This window comes from Myxocyprinus asiaticus, chromosome 34, assembly GCF_019703515.2.
Source record: "Myxocyprinus asiaticus isolate MX2 ecotype Aquarium Trade chromosome 34, UBuf_Myxa_2, whole genome shotgun sequence".
Lineage (NCBI taxonomy): Eukaryota > Metazoa > Chordata > Actinopteri > Cypriniformes > Catostomidae > Myxocyprinus > Myxocyprinus asiaticus.
The window spans coordinates 5893465-5918050 of NC_059377.1; the positions used below are offsets into that span (position 1 = coordinate 5893465).

General features: G+C 37.7%; 1 protein-coding gene across 1 annotated transcript in view; it reads left to right on the forward strand.

The window, feature by feature from the left end:
* The first annotated feature begins 876 nt into the window (after positions 1–876).
* Positions 877–24586, forward strand: part of LOC127425691 (phosphatase and actin regulator 4A-like) — an 86947-nt gene continuing 63237 nt past the window's right edge. Inside the window, exons 1-2 of the mRNA XM_051671915.1 lie at positions 877–1233; positions 24345–24393. Of these exons, the coding sequence (XP_051527875.1) occupies positions 24381–24393 (13 nt within the window). The 5' untranslated portion in view covers positions 877–1233; positions 24345–24380. The remainder of the gene's footprint in view (positions 1234–24344; positions 24394–24586) is intronic.

Sequence of the window (24586 nt, forward strand, 5' to 3'; positions counted from 1 at the left end):
CTGTTTCTATATAGATTTTTAAATAAATAAATAAATATAAAAATATTATTTAAAAAAGATGCAATAATACAATAAGTAAAAGTGTGTGTGTGGGGGGGGGGGGGGGGGGAGTGAAACATGTAAAAACTAATAAATATTACATATGGGAAAAGGAAAGAAAAAAAAAGACACAAAACGACTGAACTATTTCTTATATTGTGAATGGCAGACACATATTTAGCGGCTAGTGTGGTTGTGTTGTCGTCTTCTCCAAGTACATATGTGAGTTTCTCTATGGAATAAATAATGAAATGTTTCATACTGGTTAAAGAATGTATCTCAGACAGTGTGGTACTTCGGGCAAATAAAGGTTTCTCTTTTCATCAACAAAGAAATGGCTCCCTTAACAAATATCACCACTAGATGGCAGGCGTGACCAGTGAAAATGTCTCACACGGCTGATGGCAGTGTTGTTCAGTCATTCATGCTCGACGTCCTTGACTCCTTTATGTGTGTCAGTAAAGTAGTAATAGAGGGCGGCTTTATTTAAAAGTACAATTTTGATCTGTTATATATATAAATGAGCAAGCAAGACAAACCATGTTCAGAAAAAAATTATATTCCAGAATTTCCAGTCCAATGAAAATGACCCCATGTCGCGGGATTAAAAAAAAAAAAAAAAAAAAAAACAAAACAAAAAAAAAAAGTAAGAAGTTCATTCTGACCATATTATATACAAAAATAAAAAAAATAAATAAAAAAATAAAAATGAAAGAAAGAACGAACGAACGAACGAACGAAAATATCAGAAGCAGGGATTCATTGGGAAACACTTGGCAACCTTGTGATCTCGCAGGCAAGTTAAACCTTTCCCCGGTCACATGACCTGTCAGTGACGCCTGCCCGTCAGCCACCATCACGTTCACCTCGACAGGTTTCTGAGAGGAGGAGTTTCAGGTGCGACACCTGGCAACCCGTGATCTCGCGCTTTCATCAAAACCACCGCAGCGGTCGATAAACACGATCTGACACCGAGACAACTGAACCAATAGAACGACATGAGAACATTCTGGATAAGGACGTATTAACCCAGGAGATTTTGGATATTTTTTTGTATTATTATTGTTATTATTATTTCTCACTGTCTCGTTTGAGAGTTTGTGGATCTGACGGACTTTGACTGACAGTCTCGTTTGAAATTCTTCACAGCTTCAGAAAAGTTTTATGGAGGGATTAGATTGACATACACAACAGGTAAGCTATTATAAATCCTAGAAAGGTTTAATAATAAAGGAGGTGTTTTAGTGCTTTGAATCGGTGTGAGTGATTAGCCGCTACATGCTAGCAGCTCAACAACCTGTTGCTGTTTCCAAACATCAGCAACAAACCAGGAAATCGTGACATGAAATAAGTACATCCGTGAGACACAATAAACACCAGAGCTACACATCACAACAGCGTGAGTATGCATGTAATGCACTCTGTAGACTCTATTGCTTTAAATAAAGGTGAGTGGACACAAATAAACATCGTTGATCATGTAAAATCAATCTGCCCATCTGTTGAGTTATGGTGCTGAGATCAAATGGAGCAGATTACACTCCTCAAACCCCTCCAAACACACACCAACCTTGTTAAAGGTGTTTTTCATCTAATAATGTGTCTGCTTAATATGAACCGACTTGATTTCCGAGTTAAACATTGACTTGATTGAAGTCCATGCATTCCCCACGTGGTTTCTGAAGTCTGGGCAAGTTTCAACAAGCACAGGTGATGTTCAGGTAGATACCCTGAGAATGAGCTACCTGAGGGTAGATCTCACCAAGAAGCAGGAATGAAAGAGTATGGCGCTGTCACCTATTTCAATTATAAGTAAAGCTTAGGAAAGGTAAGTTTTTGAGTTCATGACTTGTTTTGATTGCATTCCTGTCATGCACATAAGATTGAATAGTAACAGTTGTCTTTGCAAGTTGTTGTGAAGCTGAAAGCAGTGTAACTTTGTTGTTGATTGTCATCTTGTTTAGGCTTGTCTGAACAGGAAGTGACGCTCGGCATTCCATTCCCAGGACCTTGATTTAAAAGAATGCTCCGGGTTCAATACAAGTTCAGCTCAGTCGACAGCATTTGTGGCATAATGTTGATTACCACAAAAATAATTTCCACTTGTCCCTCCTTTCCAGTGGAAGTGAATGGGGACCAATCTGTATATGTTAAAATACTCACTGTTTCAAAAGTATAGCCACAAGACATTACAAATATGCATGTTAACTTGATTTTAATGTGATAAAATCACTTGCAAACCTTTTCTGTGTAAAATAATATCCAATTTTACAACTCCGTTGCCACTGTGATACGGCGTAAACCCTAAAACAACCATTAAAAACAACGATTTAAACAACTTTACAGCTGAAATTAAACTTAAGTTTTAACAGAAGAATTCAAGTAAGTGATTTTGTGAAATTATAAGCTTCAAATTTCTGCCTTTAAACTCTCCAAAAATTGGCCCCATTCACTTCCATTGTAAGTGCCTCACTGTAACCTTGATTTTTGCTTTATGCTTTATATATATATATATATATATATATATATATATATATATATGAAGGACAAGTCGAAATTACTTTTTGGTTGAAATCAACATTATGCCACAAATGCTGTTGATTGAGCTTGAATTGAACCTGGGAATATTCCTTTAAGTGTGTCCATCTGAACATGTTGGACTCAGGGTTAATCATAAATGAAAAGCGGCCTTGGTGTTCTGGTGCAACGGTTGCAGTGATTTTAGTTGAGTAAATGTCCTACTTCAAGCTCGACTGTGTCCCATTTAACCTCCTTTCATCCTGTCAGTGCATCTACTGTAACAATGACGGACAGACAATGAAGGATTGTTTAGATTAGGTCGGAGACCTTGATACACACTGGTTGTGTTACTTATATTTAGAATGATAAAGTGCATAGGAGTGAGCATCATGAAATAGCTGTTGTGAAAGTTTTGTCTTCAGAAATGTCTTTTAAATGTGCTTCAGCATCATTAAACATTGAAATCTTTACTTAGGCTAAGTAAAGGTTTTTTTAATGCTGGCCCATTCAGGACAGTAGTTTAGATTTTTACTTGCACTGACAACATTTTCACTGGCCCACCACAAAATTTTTTGTATCTATATGTTCCAGGAATAATATATCCTTTTATTATATGTTAAGTTTTCTTTACAAAAAGTAGCTTTGCTGGGAAACTATGGCATATGTGTGTAGGGATACAAATTTCTGGCTATATCTTTTAACCGAATAACCACCAGTAGTAACCGGTTATTAACTGTTAACCGACATAAATCAAACAAGTAACCAAACAGGCATGACAAGTCTATACTAGCTGAAAAAACAACAAAAAAAAAAAAAAAACTGACTTACATGACAAATATTTAGCAGTAGTTATTACGTTAAAATTTGGATGAACAACTTTATATTTCCTTTTCATAACAAACAAATTTAGAATGCATCGCTTGGATTTCCAATTATAACCTATGAGGCGATAACTTTTGCCAGTTTTACAATGGAAGAATAAAATCAGTCTTAGCCTACCCACAAATTGTGCCACTGGGCACAATTTTTGTTTTGAAAAATCAACATGTATACAAGGGCAAGGGTTAGTAAGGTATGCAGCTGGTCTTACCATCAAATGGCTGCATACCTTATTGAACCCTACCTATGTAGTTATGTTGTGTTTTAAAAAACAAACAAACAAAAAAAAAAAAACTCAGAAGGCATTGATGTCCCTCCATGCATTGCACAGTCTCCCTCGTAACATGAATGAAATCCCATTCATTTATCCCATAGACGAATTGATTTTCAATGATAATTTATAAACCTTTAAAGACAGACCTACCGTGAGCTACAAGGTTGTTCATCGATGGCATATGCTTCCGTCTGAAGCCATTCATTGCTTAAAAATCATGTTGGATAGCAGAATTCATGGTAAACAACTACATTACCCATGGTAAAGCAGAGAAACATCCACCTATCAGAAAACTGCGGCCAACAAAACCCACGAAACGAGCCTCGGAGCGACCGCGCGCTACCATGGCACTGTGAATGACGTAATTGAGTCGGTCTCCCTTCACCTTTAAACTACTTATGTATTTGGACATATTGGGATATTTTGCAATAAACCTAAAATATATTGTTTCTATACTTATAATCAACAACCTAAAATCAATAGTTTTATTTATTCCCATAGTTTTTTATTCAATGACATCATTCGCAATGCTTCATGGGATTGTAGTTTGTGCCCTCATGAAAGACAGTAAGTACACAGCCTTGTACCTTTTGTCTTCTTGTCCGTTTTTCAAATCACAACAGCTATTTCACGATGCTCACTCCTATGCACTTTATCATTCTAAAGATAAGAAACACAAACAGTGTGTATCAAGGGCTCCGACCTAATCTAAACAATCCTTCGGGAGTTGAAGCAGGGTGAGAAAGAGACGGATGCAGTGGGTGTGGCGTCAGGCCTTGGAGAGGCATTTATTTAAAATAATATCCACAGAATAAGGGGGATTAAAGTGTCCAAAGGGGAAAGTGTCCAAAACAAAAGGGAATCTGGCGTTCTCGCAGTGAATGGGGCAATATGAAGGATGGGTTGTGCATAGAAGGTGAGGTCCAGGTTATAGTGGGCAGGTTCCGAGGCGCGTGGGGCGGCGGATCCTCTTGAGCAGCCCAGCTTCCCTTGGCCTTGTTGCTTGTGAGGAATAGCGGCCCAACATCCTGGTCCATCCACCGCAACGCTTGCTCCAATCCCCGGCGTTGCATCTAATTCATGCCAGGGTTCTGGGTGCGGGTGCGGCAAAGCATCTAATTCGTGCCAGACCCTCCCTGCTCCTTTTTTGGACCTATGAGGACGCCAGTGAGTAGAGACTGTTCTCCCGTGGAGAGGCGAACTCAGGTTTTAAAGGCAGCAGTGATGAGGCTCTTCATTGACTTCAGGTGTGCCCCATCACGCGCCGCCAAACAGGAAAAGTCACCGCGCCCCTCCTCTCAATCCTCTGCCAACTCCAATTGTGGGCCTGGCTTAAGAATGGCTCTCTAAAGAGGCAGGGCAATGATGATCCACAGGAGGGGCGTGTCATTCAGTCACAGAGTGTATTTTTAACCTTCTTCTAACAATTGTAATATTTTAAAGATTTTTTTCCCTTTCATGGTCATTATGGAGGAACGAAATTACATCTCTTTTAAAGAGAAAATAAGGCTTTGACTTCATAGTTGTACAGTTAGTGCTCATCTTCTAACGACTTCAAAGACTTCAGAAGAGATGATGACGTTTCCGGAACGAGAACATGGTGAGCAACGATGCTCCTTGGTTTTACTGAGAACGATTGTCCCTGGGAATTTTTAGGGAGCGAATGTTTCATTGCACTTGATCGATTTTGTGATTGAGACAGCCTTAGAAATGCCGACTCACTCACTGATTAACGCCCTTACTACTGAACTAGGGAGCTGATTGAGATGCACTCTAAGCATGGAAATTATTGTAATATTTAGATTTATTGAATTCTACTCTTTTTGTACTAAGTTCTTGTTGGAGTCATGCAAACCAATGGATGAAGATCTGCTTTTATAGTGGAAAGAAACTCGGAAGCTTATCAGACTAGTATGTGCGTTACTTCTCTGAAACCGTTCTACATATCGTTTGTGAATAAAACAAAATATACATTTCACTTATTTATATAATACGTGTTATTTTTTTACTTGCATTTTAATTTACGAGTAATCAATTACTCATTTTTTTAGTGGGTTAGAGTACTCAACTACAAAATTACTTGATAATGCCCATGCCTAATCACAAACCATTCTCACAATTTCAACCAAACCTCATATGTGTTAGTCATCTGTAAAATTTCAATACATCACAGAAAACTAAAGGTTCTTTCTGAATTATTGGAAAAACAAGTTTTAACTTGATTCAATATGCAGAAATGTTTATGTTGGACATGTTACAGGTTGATAGGCTACACTTCCTCACACGCTTAGCACTCTTCTAAAGCCTGAGATATGTGGCATATACAGTTGAAGTCAGAAGTTTACATACATTTAGGTTGAAGTCATTAAAACTCATTTTTTAACCACTCCACAGATTTTATATTAGCAAACTATAGTTTTGGCAAGTCGTTTGGGACATCTACTTTGTGCACGACACAAGTAATTTTTCCAAAAATTGTTACAGACAGATTGTTTCACTTTTAATTGACTATATCACAATTCCAGTGGGCCGGAAGTTTAACTGTGCCTTTAAGTAGCTTGGAAAATTCCAGAAAACGATGTCAAGCCTTTAGGCAATTAGGCAATTAGCCAATTAGCTTCTGATAGGCTAATTGTAGTTAATTGGAGGTGTACCTGTGGATGTAGTTTAAGGCCTACCTTCAAACTCAGTGCCTCTTTGCTTGACATCATGGGAAAATCAAAATAAATCAGCTAAGACCTCAGAAACAAAATCGTGGACCTCCACAAGTCTGGTTCATCCTTGGGAGCAATTTCCAAATGCCTGAAAGTACCATGTTCATCTGTACAAACAATAGTACGCAAGTATAAACACCACGGGACCACGCAGCCATCATACCGCACAGGAAGGAGACGCATTCTGTCTCCTAGAGATGAACGTAATTTGGTGCGAAAAGTGCAAATCAATCCCAGAACAACAGCAAAGGACCTTGTGAAGATACTGGAGGAAACAGGTAGACAAGGATCTATATCCACAGTAAAACGAGATTTATATCAACATAACCTGAAAGGCTGCTCAGCAAGGAAAAAGCCACTGGTCCAAAACCGCCATGAAAAAGCCAGACTACAGTTTGCAAGTGCACATGGGGACAAAGAGTGTACTTTTTGGGGAAATGTCCTCTGGTCTGATGAAACAAAATGTAACTTTTTGGCCATAATGACCATCGTTATGTTTGGAGGAAAAAGGGTGAGGGTCACAAGCCGACCATGATGTTGTGGGGTTGATTTGCTGCAGGAGGGACTGGTACACTTAACAAAATAGATGGCATCATGAGGAAGGAAAATTATGTGGATATATTGAAGCAACATCTCAAGACATCAGCCAGGAAGTTAAAGCTTGTTGCAAATGGGTCTTCCAAATGGACAATGACCCCAAGCATACCTCAAGTTGTGGGAAAATGGCTTAAGGACAACAAAGTCAAGGTATTGGAGTAGCCATCACAAAGCCCTGACCTCAATCTGGAAGAAAATTTGTGGGCAGAACTGAAAAAGCCTACAAACCTGACTCAGTTACACCAGTTCTGTCTGGAGGAATGGGCCAAAATTCCAGCAATTTATTGTGAGAAGCTTCTGGAAGGCTACCCAAAATGTTTGACCCAAGTTAAACAATTTAAAGGCAATGCTACCAAATACTAACAAAGTGTATGTAAATTTCTAACCCACTTGGAATGTGATGACAGAAATAAAAGCTGAAATAAATCATTCTCTCTATTATTATTCTGACATTTCACATTCTTAAAATATAGTAGCGATCCTAACTGACCTAAGACTGGGAATGTTTTCTACGATTAAATGTCAGGAATTGTGAAAAACTGAGTTTAAATGTATTTGGCTAAGGTGTATGTAAACTTCTGACTTCAACTGTATAAATGAAAACTACCATCAGACATACAATATGTGTCTTTACTTCTTAAATTATTAACCTACATACAGTAAATAATGTTTGAACCCTGCCATCCCAATAAAAGATCAACAGGCAGCAATAAGGAACTGCTATAAACAATGTATTTAATACTAATTATAACAACAACGTGTATATAACGAGGCATAAGCACAACATAGAATATTATAGAGCAGGTTTACATATTTTAAGATGATGATGAGCAGCCATAAGAGCCATTACAGTTGAACAGAGTAATAATATTAGCTACATTTCTAAAAAAAAATATATATATATATTTTTCTCATGAAGAAACAGTCACGAAATTGATGTTTTTCCTGAACATTTCAGTCATGGTTCCATTCTCCTTTATATACGAATGATAAAATGACAATTAAATTTTATTTAAAAAATTTTTTTTTTGTTGTTTTTTTATAATATATATTTGTGCCATGTGCTATAAAAAGGGCAGATGTACCTGTATATCTGTGTTGGTTTGGCTTCTTGATGTGAAAGCACTGAGTTGAATGAATATTATCCTGAATGTCGACTCAAACATTAACTTTATCGCACTCAGTTTTATTTTATTTATTTTTAAAATTTAAAAACTTTTTTAACTTTTCTCCCAATTTGGAATGCCCAATTCCCAATACTTAGTAGGTCCTCGTGGTGGCGCGGTTACTCAGACTTGTGGTGGAGGACAAGTCTCAGTTGCCTCCGCTTCTGAGACCGTCAATCTGCGCATCTGATCACGTGGCTCGCTGTGCATGACACCGCAGAGACTCTCAGCATGTGGAGGCTCTTGCTACTCTCTGCGATCCACGCACAACTTAACACATGCCCCATTGAGAGCGAGAACCACTAATCGCGACCACGAGGAGGTTACACCATGTGACTCTACCATCCCTAGCAACTGGGCCAATTTGGTTGTTTAGGAGACCTGGCTGGAGTCACTCAGCACACCCAATTTTATGATGGTGTCAGAAGAATGTGAATGAAATAACGGAGAGAGAGATGACAGAAGTGTCTCTGTTTATGAAAGTGTCCATGGTGCGAGCGATCAGACGTGCTGCTTCTCATTCTGGAGCTGTACAGGGACTCAGGGAGGGGTGCAGGCTGCCGATGATTTTTTCCGCACACAACGTGCTTTTTCCCTTGCGATATTGCAGAGCCGACCCAAACAGACAGAGAATGAAATGACAGCGAATTCACAAGTTATTTATTACCGGTGTAGTCTAGGGCTAGTAGCAGCTCGAATTTCTCACTGAATATGCTGGATTCAGTCACGTTATGCCTTCCTCAAAGTTGTCAAAATGTTCTTTTACCATAATCAAGCACGTAATTAGAGTTCTGAAGAGTCAGCAACAAAGCAAAAAGTCAGATCAAACATTTAAATGCTATTTAATTTTTGAAGACTTGGATATCAGCAGATCTTGCTCATGTTTCAATGGCCGTTGTTGATTACTGGAAGCAAGAAACACGGAACATTAAAATTAGTTATTAATGACTTTACGCCTCATTCTATGAGTAGGATTTACATGAGGTCAGTAAAAGAAGCTGTTTTACCCACTTGATGATAATTTAAAGTAATATATATGCAGTAGAAAATTTTAATTTAAAAATGTTTAAATTCTGAATTCATGGCACTAATGCGCTAACACGCTATATGCATCGATATATTTGGTGTGAATTTTAAATTTTTAATTTAAAAATGTTTAAATTCTGAATTCATGGCACTAATGCACTAACACGCTATATGCACCGATATATTTGGTATAATATGCACCGATCAAATTCTGTTATTGTAATTTATCATGACACTGATACAACTGTAAAGATGGGTGTATAAAAGAGTAATAATGGGCAAAATACAGACAAAAGAATGATGATAAGAGAAGCATATTTTACTGTTCGCAGATGTGTGAATGACTTTTACTGCAGATGGCACAAGAGTGAATGGGCACTTGAGAGTATTTGAGTAGATTTGATTCCTTTTAAGACTAATTAAATGACAAAAAAAAAACGCATGACATGGTCTTGCAAGCTGGTGTGTTCACATTGATTATTAACTGAAAAACGTAAACAAAGTAGTAGGTGGAGCTCCAGGTCACACCTAGCGATGACGTGGATCAAAGGCAGCAAGGTTGTGTTTAGCAGCCAGTTAGAAGTTTTCTTAAAAATTTGCCCAGACAAGCTGTTCCGAACCATCGAAACGAGCACAAAACCTTTTTTGGCCAGATTTTGTTCTAAATGATTCATACCCATTTGTTCTTCGGTTTCATATGAAGTATATCTGGGACTTTATGCCATATTTCACCTCATATTTGTCACAGCGATAGCACAGGAAATTAAAAACGGTGGTTTGCAATCATAGATTGTGCGAATCCTTTGTAAAAAGTTAAAAGCTTCCAACAGCAGCTGTGAGGAAAGTGGGTCTCAGAGCTGATGTGAAAACAATGACAGTCATCCGTGAAATATCATAAAATATGGCAAATCCTGAGTTTATCCTGATCTACCAATCCTGATGGAAATTTAAAGAAGCCCAACTCTCCAATAATCCATAGAAAATGGGGTGTTTCAACCCCACAAACAACACTTTTTGGGCATTTTCAGCTCAATTTGAGCATTCGCTTCACAGCAACTTCAACTATAGGGCAAGTGACCATTCCACCAACTAGCCCGAAACTCTTTCACACTGGTCCCGGGTCATTAGGTCATCCTTATAGTTGAGCCATGTAACGTGAGGCTTCTGCATCGTATCATATCGCAAAATTTGTGTATCGTTACATGCCCGAGACATTGCACAGAAGGACTCCCCTTGTTTTCCATGGAAGAAAGACAATAATATGGGTTTGGAAAAACATGAGGGTGAATATACTGTATGATGACAGAATTTACCCTTTTGCTGAACCTGCCTGTTCCGTTCATGCCAGCAACACAATGTGGGGCTTCACAAGACAGTGGTGAAACCCCACATTGTCTGATATTTTCACACTGAGTAAATACTGTCCACAGTGTGTGTGCATGTGTGAAGTTGTTCTAAATCTAGTTTGTACTTTAAACTCTCAAAGCTATGTAAATACTGCAGTAGCATCGGGTCACTTTACACAACCAGTCAGTCCGGCTCATTTTTGTCTGGCTTTCGGTGCACTGCAGTTTCTCTACTCCAGGGGACATTTGACTCATTGACTCATTTTTTATCCATTAATGTACTCCTGCAGTCAACATTATAATGTACAATACTCACATGCACAGGCTGTCAATGTGTTTGCTGTGCTTTTTTCTTTACATTTCCTGCTCTAGGGGGAGGTGTTGCAAAAGTGCAAAATGTTGCTGAGTGGAGTTTCTTCTGTACGTTTTGTACGTAATGCGTTACTGTTACGATAGTAATGAAAACTTAATTGTCATTGAATTTTAAACATTACCATGGGCCTTGATTGATAATACATGACATTTCAGGGTCAGGCAGATCATCTGTTTTAACATGCCCGCTTTGTACTATATAATCTAACTTCAGCTTCACTGCATTTTTTACATCTGGGTTGGCCAGACCAGTTTGACTACCTGAGCTAGATTGTGTGCTTTAGAAATAGGTTACCACCTTTAATTTTGTTCTCTATCTGCACTCGTTTTTTATGCTGGTTTGTTATTAGTGGTGTTTGCTATTACTGTTGCTTCCACTTAGGCTTAGGGATTTGAACCAACTAACATTGTGCAGCTTGTTTAGTATTTTAACCTGGCTGATGATAAAACAGGCAAAAAAAAAAAAAAAAAAAATCCTTACAATGAAAGAGTGACACAAGCCGTATCTAGGGATCAGAATATTATACACACACACACACACACACACACACACACAAAAAAGCTCTTTGGCTGAACTTGATTCATTCATGGACAGTGGTTCCACATGTTTGAAATGAGTTTTCTTAACTTAAAATAACTATGTAATCTCAAAACAAACACTTTGTGTAGAAAGATCCCAGTTGAATTGGGTAAACCCAACAAAATTAGAATTGTCATGAAATTCAAATAAATCTTTTAATTCTTTATGTACTAGCTAGTGAAAGTGAATGTTAGCATGCGAAATACATGTTGGCAGGGTATGACATTTTCTTTTTTGCCCTCCAGCCACAGTGGTTGGTGAATGCCCAATTTTACCAGGCACTTTGATTTTTTACCAGCTACTTTATTATATAAATAGATCATTAGGGGTGTAAACAAATATCGTATTGTATCGTACGGTACAACGCTCATTATACAATACAATATGTATTGTACAATACATAAACAAACACATTATAGTGTAATTAAAACCAAGCAGCGCAATATTGAGAGCTGCGGAACAATCTCCTCCCGCGAGAGGCGGCGCTGAGCACTCACAGGTCAACAGATCAACACACTTCCAGTACATAGGCAAGAAGATCGATTGCAAACGGCAAGTAGATTGTACTGTAGCGGGACAGCTTGTTGAATTTGCCAAACAACGGTGTCATGTCCTGGTGTTACAGTACTTCAAACATATAGTTTTTTTATGCCGACATCGCACGAATCGGTGGATATGTGAGGCAGAATCAGCAGCAGTAAGTTTAACAGCTGCCTCTCCGAGCCGACACTGAGTGTGACATGCACAGCAAGACACTCTTAAGTTATGAGTTATAACTATCAAAAAACAGCTTATTCAAAAAACCAACAATGTAAGAAACCCGCGATTACATGAGACTTATAATGATCTGCTTTTGACTTCGAAATGTAAACAGCTTTGAGAACAACACTTGCGCACATGCTAAAAGCCGGTAAAAATGGCAGTAAATTTACAAAAAAAAATTGCTGATCGATTTTTCTCGACGCTAAATAATTTTTTTTTCACTACTAAATAACATTGGAGTTTTTTTTTTCCTTGCTACAGTCACTTCAGTTAGTTCACAGGGCGCTTTCAAACAACAAGGTATGATTTTCTATAAAGCTGCTTTGATACTATGAGTATTGTGAAAAGTTGCTAATGTCAGACACTTTTATGATTCAGGCATTTATGATTTAAAAGAATTTATGTTGAATCCTTGAATAAGTTTGAGTGAAACATTTGTGGGTGCTCATATCGTATTATATCATGAGGCTATGCATCGTATCATGAAATTTGTGTATCGTTACATGCCTAATATATTTGCCTAAAATATATATATATACAAATAATATATTAGGGCTGCTTGATTATGGCAAAAATCATAATCACGAGTATTTTGGTCAATATTGAGGTCACGATTATTTAACACGATTATTCATTGACTTTGGAAACATCATGCATTTATTGGTATTTTCAAAAATTGTCTTTTTAACAGTGGATTTCCTTGAACTTGAAATGTAAACTGCACTGGTTAGGGGAGGAGGCTATTGTCATATGATAATTATTTTATGTTACGTATGGTAGTCAAATAAAGAAAAGCCTACATCGCCATCATTAACAGCAGGGGTGCTCACACTTCTATGGAATGAGATCTACTTTTTCATCATGTTATTGCAACAAGATCTAAAGTACAATGTACAATAAAGGCTATACATTATCACAATACCAAAATTTGGCGATTCTCAATACCAGCTTCAATACCACAACAAATAATAAAACTAATATGTTAATTATGGTGGAATGGTGCCAAGTTCTTAAGTAATTATTCAAGACTAGTAAACAGTCAGTAATAAAAAAAACAAACAATAAAAACAGCAATGAATAGAAATAGATTAAAAATAATAGAACAACAAATACAAATTAAGAAAATTCAGTGCTTTTTTAATAAAAAAAAAATTAACAGCAGTATCAAGTAAACATTCAGAATGAAATGCAACATAAAACTACTACTGATCTTAAAGCTATTGAAGTTATTCAGTCAAGAGCAGTGTGTTTTCTCGTTTTCTTGTTCTGGTTGTTTGATTATTATAATGACACACTAGACAGCAGCAGGTCTATTAGTTTACATTTTTACTTACAAGTCCGACATTTTAATACAAATCCGCTTTTTTCTCCACTGTTTACGTTCACTTAAACATCACGCGCATGTTCAGCACACACACATACGCCACCTGTCAGTCAAAAAGGGCGCAGCTGTTACTAGATCGCTTGCGAATTATAAAATGATGTGCTCTGGATTATTTTTAACAGCAGAATAAGAATATGAACTTTGTAATAAGTGACACAGGCCTAGGCTATCAAAAATATAGCCGGTTATTTTTTTGTTATTGACGTTTCAATCATTCTGGTTGTCGGGTCGGGCAAGTAAAATTCTCTTTCACTTGCCCCTTTAAAAATCCACTTGTCCCGGACAAGCGTTAATGTCGAGCCCTGATTAAATATTGTATTCAACATTCTCAGATAACAATTTTGTCTTCTGCAGTATAGCTCCTAAAGTAAATGTACGTTGTTTTAAAGGAGTTTTAGATATTATTTTGGAAAACAAGCCAAAAAAGACTAATCAAAAACTTATTTTGTTCCAGTTTATAATGGGCTAAGACTACACTCTCTCATCTTTCACTTCAATCCATCTTTAACTTACAAAAAACAAACTTTCTCTTCTTATTAGAGCTGTGTATCGCCGATATTCTTCATGATAAGATACACAGTGAACGTGACACATACACTATATTGCCAAAAGTATTCGCTCACCCATCCAAATAATTGAATTCAGGTGTTCCAATCACTTCCATGGCCACAGGTGTATAAAATGAAGCACCTAGGCATGCAGACTGCTTCTACAAACATTTGTGAAAGAATGGGCCGCTCTCAGGAGCTCAGTGAATTCCAGCGTGGTACTGTGATAGGATGCCACCTGTGCAACAAGTCCAGTCGTGAAATTTCCTCGCTACTAAATATTCCACAGTCAACTGTCAGTGGTATTATAACAAAGTGGAAGCGATTGGGAATGACAGCAACTCAGCCACGAAGTGGTAGGCCACGTAAAATGACAGAGCGGGGTCACTGGATGCTGAGGCGCATAGTGCGCAGAGGTCGCCAACTTTCTGCAGAGTCAATCGCTGCAAACCTCCAAAGTTCATGTGGCCTTCAGATTAGCTCAAGAACAGTGCGTAGAGAGCTTCATGGAATGGGTTTCCATGGCCGAGCAGCTGCATCCAAGCCATACATCACCAAGTGCACTGCAAAGCGTCGGATGCAGTGGTGTAAAGCACGCCGCCACTGGACTCTAGAGCAGTGGAGACGCGTTCTCTGGAGTGACGAATCATGCTTCTCCATCTGGCAATCTGATGGACGAGTCTGGGTTTGGTGGTTGCCAGGAGAACGGTACTTGTCTGACTGCATTGTGCCAACTGTGAAGTTTGGTGGAGGGGGGATTATGGTGTGGGGTTGTTTTTCAGGAGCTGGGCTTGGTATGCTTCAGCATACCAAGAGATTTTGGACAATTCCATGCTCCCAACTTTGTGGGAACAGTTTGGGGATGGCCCCTTCCTGTTCCAACATGACTGCGCACCAGTGCACAAAGCAAGGTCCATAAAGACATGGATGAGCGAGTTTGGTGTGGAAGAACTTGACTGGCCTGCACAGAGTCCTGACCTCAACCCGATAGAGCACCTTTGGGATGAATTAGAGAGAAGACTTCGAGCCAGGCCTTCTCGTCCAACATCAGTGTCTGACCTCACAAATGCGCTTCTGGAAGAATGGTCAAAAATTCCCATAAACGCACTCCTAAACCTTGTGGAAAGCGTTCCCAGAAGAGTTGAAGCTGTTATAGCTGCAAAGGGTGGGCCGACATCATATTAAACCCTATGGATTAAGAATGGGATGTCACTTAAGTTCATATGCGTCCAAAGGCAGATGAGCGAATACTTTTGGCAATATAGTGTATATTATGATTCACTACGTTGCGAGCCATCACGTTATAATCTAGCTGCAGCGCCAGAGTGTGCATCAGCCGGGAGAAGATTCAGTCTCTTCCCTGGTCACTTCACACAGCTCATAGACGCAGCGTTGACTGCACAGTGAAATGCCAGTTTAGGAGTTTATTTTCATAACCCGCTTCCTTATTATTTGAACTTTAATAAAGGATGCTTTAAAGATATTATGCCAGGGTGTATCATTGCGAAACGGAATGCGGCACAATAATCGTTTTATCTCGATTATCTTCTTTTCATAATCGTTGGAAGGCAAAATCTTAATTGAAAATAAAATTTTCAATTAAGATTTTGTGTGTAACAATATCACACGAGCAAGAGTGTGATATGGCCCTACATCAGCACTTCTGTGATTCGGCCGCAGGTTGAGTGCCGTAGGTAATCCCAGCAGTGCTGATTTAGGGCCATATAGCACGATTGCGAGTGTGATATTGCTTATATACAACAGTTCAATGAACAAGTACATTAAAAAAAATTAGGAAAAACTGAGTACGGTCATAAAAACGCATTTGTGCATGGAACTACTGTCTTACGTGACAGATCAGAATCTGCCATTGCTGGTTCAAATCAAATGATGCGTCCAAGCCTTTGTTAGTACTTAAAAAATGTCACTTCAGAAACAGTATCACGGCTTGTGCTGTTTCTAACAAGGATGGATGGATGTGTGTGTGTGTGTGTGTGTGTGTGTGTGAGAGAGAGCGCGAGAGAGAGAGATGGAACGTGCGCTATCACCTGTTGCCACTTCCAAGCAGAGATGCTGTCAGCTTTCTGAAGATCAGCTTTCTCAGTGGAAAAATAGCCGTCCACACGTGGGTATTTCTCCCTATTTCGCGGTAGCTGGTGTACAAGAGTCAATCACTATAGAAACCGCAATGTCCTCCACCTTTTTACAGTATGTCCTCTCCAATGTGGAAAGTCCGGTAAGAGTTAAGCGCCTTGAGTTTGTGTAATTAATCAGTCTGTTGTGTCTCTCAGCTGTGATAAGCCGTAATGCCGAAGGTGTTCGTTTAAAGCCGTTTAAAGCTATTTCCTAGCTTTAGTAGTGTAGTAGTAATATGAGCGATCACGTAGTGCTGTTCTATGTAAACACTGACTGACGCTGACTTCACTTCACCTAACTGGCTCATATTACACTCAAAAATGATCTTTTGCCACCACCTGCTGGCTAACATATGTAATGTAAAAAAACTTGCATGTAAAGAGACACATATACAGTAGCTCTTACACTTTAGTTTAGAATGGCATGAACACAAGCGGAGTGATACACACAGTGAAGCGTCCGAGTGCTGATGGTGTGAGACCATCAGTACGCATGGAACGTCTCTCGTCCAATCAGATTCGAGGACCGGAACTAACTGTTTTGTGTGTGTGTGTGTGTGTGTGTGTGTGTGTGTGTGTGTTTCTGTGTGTATGTGTATATATATATATATATATATATGTGTGTGTGTGTGTGTGTGTGTGTGTGTGTGCATGTATGTATGTATGTATGTATGTATATTTAATTTTTATGATGTTATATATGTTATCAAAATGATCATTTTGCAACATACAAATGGAGGCTAAAGAATAGACAAGCACAGAATAGAAACTTCTTGTTCAAGAACCATTTCTGAGGCTGTACTGAATTATGATGACACATATGACAATTCACCTGTAGTCCCAAAGTTGTTGCATACCATTTGCGTGTGTATCCTGAGATGGTCTGTGATAATATACAGCGTTCATCCACTACACTATTCTTGCAAACTGTTCCGAGATGACTGACAGAGCTGCGTCTGAAAGCTAGAAATTTCTGCCTTCGGAGGCTGTATATGGAGGTAGGATAAAAATATGGTGCATTTCAAATTGTTCTGAGACCAGTTTCCATTCATTCAAAAATGGTGTCGGTTAAGCTATTAACTGACAAGGCAGCAAGTCACTTGCCTACGTTTTAGGATGCAGCAAGTGAGAACTCTGTGTATGCGTGTGTTCTGCGGACACGCTCGTGCTGCGAGCGTGAGCGCCAATGACCCTCTGAATACACAGTGAATTCGATTTTCATGTGCCTGTCCTCATCGTTAGCTCAAGCTCTACTCTTCACCATAATAATAAAAAATAAATAAATAAACTCCAACATAACAGAAATTCTTCTAAACCTCAAGATAAAATATTAAACACTAACAAGCAGCCCCCTTTATATTCATAATGCACAAAAACACATACAATAACACTTAATTCTAACATTTACTCTCCCTATCAAGTCCCATGCAAAGCGTGCTGCCCAATTTCATCAGTGCTGCAAAATATTAATGTAGTCCCAACTCAAATATATTAAGTGAACTTCCAGTTTACAAATTTAAATGGATAATTAAGTAAACTGAACAAGCACCTAAAAAATGCTTTGGTGTCAGAGACTGGTAATTGTAAGGAATAATTCTGGTTCCTTTTTAAAGATTCAAGCTCCTTAATGATTCTTTTAGTAAAATAAATCATTTCTGCATAGAAATGCATTCCCTTTACTGACCTCAGCAGCCTGTTACCAAATAATGAGATCATTTCAGATTTCAACAGAGCAGATATAACAAATCAAAAATAAATGTAATACAAATTGTGTAAAAGGTGTGTTTACACAGACTTTTTAGAGGCACAAATGCAATCCAATAATTGATTCTAACTATACATTAAATAAAGGTCTAAACAAAGAATTTGATAACATAATTTATTCTAAAATTCTACTGATTACAAAAAAACTCATTTATCTTTCACTACCCATTGTCATGTGAATAAGCAGTGAGTAACTGCACTGCCAAATTGAATCTCACATGCCTCAAGTACAACATTACATCACACATTAACAGTGCTTATTTCATTTAGAGTTGGACATGACGAAAGTCATTACTTGCGCATCAGTGCAATTAATTCAGTAACTGCTCTGACTGATGTAGAAGTGTTTATGATTCACTAAAAAGAGCCAGCTCAAAATAGTAATTCATCCAGGAATCAGACTACACTGGTCACACTGTTTGCTGCTTGCTTTAGATTTAAAAGAACCAGCTCATAAGAGTCATCCCTTCAGGAATTGAACCTTTCGTTTTCCATTTGGGGAATGCCGCTGAGTAGCGCTGCAGGAAGCACTGTCAGAGTGTTTTAGTATGATGTTTCTTTCGCATTGGTGGAAAAATTGCATGTTACAAAACAGTTAGTGAAACCCAAAGTCATAAATCATATGGTTCCAGTTTTTAAAAAAATATAGCGAGTATTGACGCTGACTACCACCCCTGGAGTTGCGAGTTTGAATCCAGGGCGTGCTGAGTGACTCCAGCCAGGTCTCCTAAGCAACCAAATTGGCCCGGTTGCTAGGGAGGGTAGAGTCACATGGGGTAACCTCCTCGTGGTCGTGATTAGTGGTTCTCGCTCTCAGTGGGGCGTGTGGTGAGTTGTGCGTGGATCACGGAGAGTAGCATGATTCTCCACGTGCTGTGAGTCTCCGCGGTGTCATGCACAATGAGCCACGTGATAAGATGCTTGGATTGACTGTCTCAGAAGCGGAGGCAACTGAGACCCGGATTGAGGTGAGTAACCACGCCACCAGGAGGACCTACTAAGTAGTGGGAATTGGACATTCCAAACTGGGGAGAAAAGGGGTTAAAAATATATATTCTGAACAAGAACTGGTTCTTGGTTTCCAACCCCTAAACTTGGGGGTGGCCCCTTGAGGGTTTTTTATTTTTTTTAACTGTAAAATCTATCTATCTATCTATCTGGCAATGAATATAACCCATGGAAATATTGTCAGTCTTCCCGTTACAGATTTTTAGACATCTTTTTTCACTCTCCAAGGATAATGCTAGAGTCCTACAGTGTTAAGATACCATCTGTTGGATGTTTGTTTTGTTTTGTTATTAGTCAGATAGGGTTTCATGCGTCATAATATTGTCACGCATGGTTGTCACATCCTTTTTCTGTGTTGATGACTGACCCTCAAAGCATCCATGTAAATCAGAGTTCTGAGGATGAGGTTTTCATAATCAAGCAAATGTTTGTAAATTAATGAAGTTACAGTGTATCCAATTATTCAACAAATTATTCAAAAAAGTTAGCTACTAGGTAAGCACTGAAGCTAGTAGTGCTGAGTTTACTCAGTCTTTTTAGCAAGTCAGTCCACTTGTGTCAATATTTGGAACACCTTAAAGAACATTGTTTAGTTAAATACTAACAAATTATATATTAATAATAATATTTAATTATTAAATTATTATTAAATTAAATGATTGTCCAACCTGTCATATTGGGGAATCCGCCATCCACTTTATTGACATCAGGATGCAGTTTTTTTTCTCTCTTCACTGGCGGGAAATTCAACTGGGTAGGTTTGCACCAGCTGTGCGTAAGTTCTCACGTAAGTTATGACGTAAAGTTCACATAAGGGCTTAGTAACTACTAGTTATTTTGTAACTAAGTCAGTGCTTAATTTGGTTGCACCACCTGTTCTTAAGGCAAGACTTAACTAGTAGTTCGTAAGCTCTCTGTAAAGTAATGCGTAGTCGCATAATATGACGTTTAACTGTATTGATCCAATAAACAGCCTTCAAATTTGTACACAGAAGTGTTAAAAAGCTGTACATTTCAGTTTTATCTCATTACAGTTGATGTTCAAACCTTGTTTACTCACGTAACTGTCAGCTGTCATAAATTATATCCCCATTAAAATACGATACGTAATAAAACGAGATTTAATTAATGGTGTATTTAGCCTATGCAAATAACAATATTTAATAACTATCTAAAATGACAAGGGGCAATAAATAAATAAGTACTAATACAACAGATATTTATTCATTTTAATATCTATTTTGTATATGTTGAAACTTGACTCCGGGTGGCATGCACAGGAAAGAGCACTGTTAGATCGGTTTCATGCTGAAGAAGTACGTTTTTTTTTTTTTTTACATAATTTTTTCTCCTGTAAATATAAACAAGTGTAAATGCCAACATCTTCATATAGGATATGTCGAAAGGACTCATGCCTGTCAACCAAAACATGAGCTCACTGATTTCATTTAGTGATTCTGATTATTATTCCATCCGTTACTCCTGGTCGGAGGCTTCCGTAAATATTTAGTTTATACGTAAGGTTATGTCCTACCTAAGTTTAATGGTGCAACGCTCAAATATTTAGTAGTGCGTAAATTGTGACTTAGTGCCCATTTATGCCACAACTAGGCTAAGTTGAAACTTGCGTATAGCTGGTGCAACCGGCACCCGAGGTGAGTGAGTAGCTTACTTTCTTACTGACAAATTTTCCATAGGTTTGCTTGCTTGCTTGCTCTGCCCAAGCTTAACATGTTAAACCTGTCGGCATAAAATATGCCAGAAGTGATTAGAATAAAATGTTGGCAAATTATGTAAGTTTAACTATACCAAATTCTCTTCAACAACCAGACTAGCTAGTTAGCTAGTCCCAGTTTTTTGTAAGTTAATATGCTAACTGAAGCTCAAAATGTGGACATATTGTGTGTGTGTCATTTATGTTGCATGTGTGTGTAATTATTATTGCTGATTCAATGTTGGGTCACATTGTATATTAAGTGTAGCATCATTACACATTAATAAAGCCTTAATAAACATGAAATAACCTTTCTTCTCTGATAATAAAGCATGTTATTAAGCATACTTCATCGTACACAGTGCGTTATTAGTTGTTTAAACTGTCGAAAGAGAATGCACCATATTCATAACGTTTTTCATTTGCCTAGATGCTTAATATTTATATAATTATTTATCATTAACAGTTAATATGTATATGTACAGTTTTCACATTTTGATGATTTTTCTAGATGCCACTGTCAAACAGAGAGAGCAGGAAGGTTTCTTTACAGCATAGCCTAATTAATTTCCTTGAAAAAACTATTTTCAGTGTGACTCCCTTTGCATAACATACAAATTAATTATTTATGAACATCAATTATGTGTAAGTTGTGTAAAAATGACAATTCATGTGTAAACTCATCAGGTGTCATACCCAGTAACAATTTCAGTCAGGCGGGATTACGCAGATTTCTTCACTTAAAACGCATAATTTCATTTTATGGAGTTGAGAAAACAATAATAATATGATGCCAATTACTGTAAAACATTTTCAGACATTCTGCAGCTTAAATCACATTGCAGCGTTAAAATGTGGGTAAAGAACTTTAACAAGTAGGGTCACGTTTAAAGCAAACACATAATGAGAAAAAACAATTGTGCAAGTTTTATTTTAAGAGCTCTAAATATTGGTTACTGCCTCACTTTATATATTCATTAAGTGTTATTGATTAAAAAAGTTTTAAAATGATAATATCTTGAAAATTCATTAACGTTATCTCGTATGACATTTTGACTGGTGTCATCACATGATTCTCAATTAAAACACTTAAAATACATTGTATGAAAATAAGATTTTACTAATAAGGCAATAACTTCCTAATAAAGGCAGAAACTACTTTGATGTGCAGTTTTAACCTATTTTAATTTTTGGTCAATTGAAAACCTTATTCATCACTGGGCCGTTTAATCCTAAAACCTGAAAAAGAATACACATTTTCAAGCCATTTATTAGAAAATTGAGTTGCACCTGCATTTTGAAGCAGGACATAAAAAAAAGTTGCTACATAAAGACAGCAGTCACCACAAGGATGTGAGCTAATGTGTTTGACACATTTAACAACTGTTGTAGTCTTTATGTAGCAACTTGTTAGTAACTTATGTTTTTAACAAAAAGAGCAGTTTTTAAATTAAGTTATGGCTATGTGTCATTTATGTTGTAGAACAAAATGTATAATTTGCTTCAATTAGGCAAATGTCAACCACAGACCTTTACTTGTAAATTGAAAAGCTCTATTCTAAAAAAAAAACAAAAACATTAGGCGAATTAGCCTACACATTGGCATCATAACTGAACTTTTTCTACTTTGAGATGTTAAACCATAAGATATTTTCAGATCTATTTAGATATTTGGGCTTTGTTCGAACATTAAAGCTTGAAAGGGACAGATCTGCTTTGGTTTGAGGATTGTGGTAGTTTATTGCTCTAGTAGGTTGCATTCAAAAGTAGATCTGTGTAGGACGGCCACCCCTGCCCCTTTCAAAGCTGCACCTACCCATCTTAATCACAAGTGGCCCAATAGATGAGTTGCCCTAGGGACAGTTTGACACTCCAATATGCTTGTGCAGTTCAAGGATATAGATTAGATCTGTGATCCTTGATCCTGCTGTGGGTTGCAGGGGATATTTTACATCCGCTCTCCCAGGGTTCATAGTGCACATTAGGCCTGGTGCTTAAAGCCGCTACAGCAGTGCAGGGAAGGTAACTGACACCAGACCTCTCTTTAAAGAGGCTTATAAGTGTGAAACAAACAGAACGCACTGTGGCAATGTCCCGATTCTTGATATTGTTATTTAAAGGCAGGCCCAGACAGAATCAGCAGACTTTATTTTTTATCATTGCTTAAAAGCACTTCTAGCAAATTAAGAAATTGGCTTACCCACTAGGCTTGGGATCGATGCATTTTTCACGCATCGATAATCAGAAGATTTTCTCGATAACGATAAACATAGAGATTTAAAAAAAAAAGATATAAATAGGGCTGCTTGTTGCACAAAAGTCTTTGTCTTTTCAAACATACAGTATTTCTCAACACAACTTTGCTAAAGTGTGAGCGGCAGGGTAAGTTTAAGGGGGTCGCACACTGGACGTGTCTGGCGGACCACATGGCGCGTTCTAAAATTTTTAACAATTTTCTAAAAAGTAGGGATGTGGAAAACTACCAATTTCAATATCGACTAGTTGGTCGGTTGTTGGAACAACTGGTCGACTAGTCATTGTTAAATAATTAAGAGCTGTCATAATTAAGGCGTTAACGCATGCGATTAAAGTTTAACACGTTAATTTTTCTTAATCGTGATTGATGCATTGACCGTTAAGACAGCATAAACACTGGTGTGAAGGGTGAAAACTTTGTAATGTTCCGCATGGAGTTATTACACTGACTTCATTAGAGTAGCAGTGTATGTGTGATTTTGTGCATGCTGCAATTAAAAAAAGATCGTCCCTGAATCTAGGGATGATTGGCTGATCGATCGGTGCATCCCATATTGTAAAGCTCCCATTAATTTTTTTTATTTTATTTTTATTTTTTTGTGATTCTTTAGCTTCACATTGTTGTTCGAGGAGCTTTACTAAATCACTTTAAGACTTAATCCTGCTGAACAGTTGACTAAACAGTTAGGCTTTTACAGAACATGTCTAGGATGACTATAACGTAATTAGCGAGGTGGTTATTCATAACAATTAAGACATGTTTTTAGCAAATACATATGTTTAATGCAGACAGCGAACAATACCATGTAAATACCTGTTTTAACTGTCATGTAAATTGCATTTTTTCGAGTTCCAGAAGAGGATAGGTGTCAGACAAAGATGTCTAGGACATGATTTTGTGATGCAACATAATATACGATGAATTAAGTACTCAGACAATAATAAAATGCATTTAATTACAAGAGGGGCTTGGCAGTAGATTCCATTTGCAAAAGTGTTGACAGAGGATAACAATAAAGCCACTTGAGATTATTAAATAATAGTTATCGGTTAAAAAGGGATAATGTTTTGACTGTTTTCTAAGGCTGCTTTAAGGCAGAATACTCAACAAACCATGTGTTTGTCATGCCAGTTTTAAAAGTTAATTCAAGGGCTCTTCCTAGTGTGTCTCGCACCTTTCAATACATTGTAGCCATTGTATCAGTGAAACTATATTTTGTGTTTGTGTCTAATTAACTAATTCTTCTCTTATTTCTTCAGGAACCTCTTAGCTGCTGTTGTCTTCTGGACACGGGAATGGAAAACAGAGGTAAGAGAATTAATGGATTATTATTATAAAGCGGTAAGAAAATCTGTGACCGAACTTCATCTGAAGGAATGGTTGTATATTGACTGGGCCTCTGTTTTGTTCTACTTCAGTGGTTTTAGTTGACCACAGATGTTTAAAAAATATGAAATACATGGTGCATTTACTCTGTTGACAGTAGATAAAAGTGAAACAC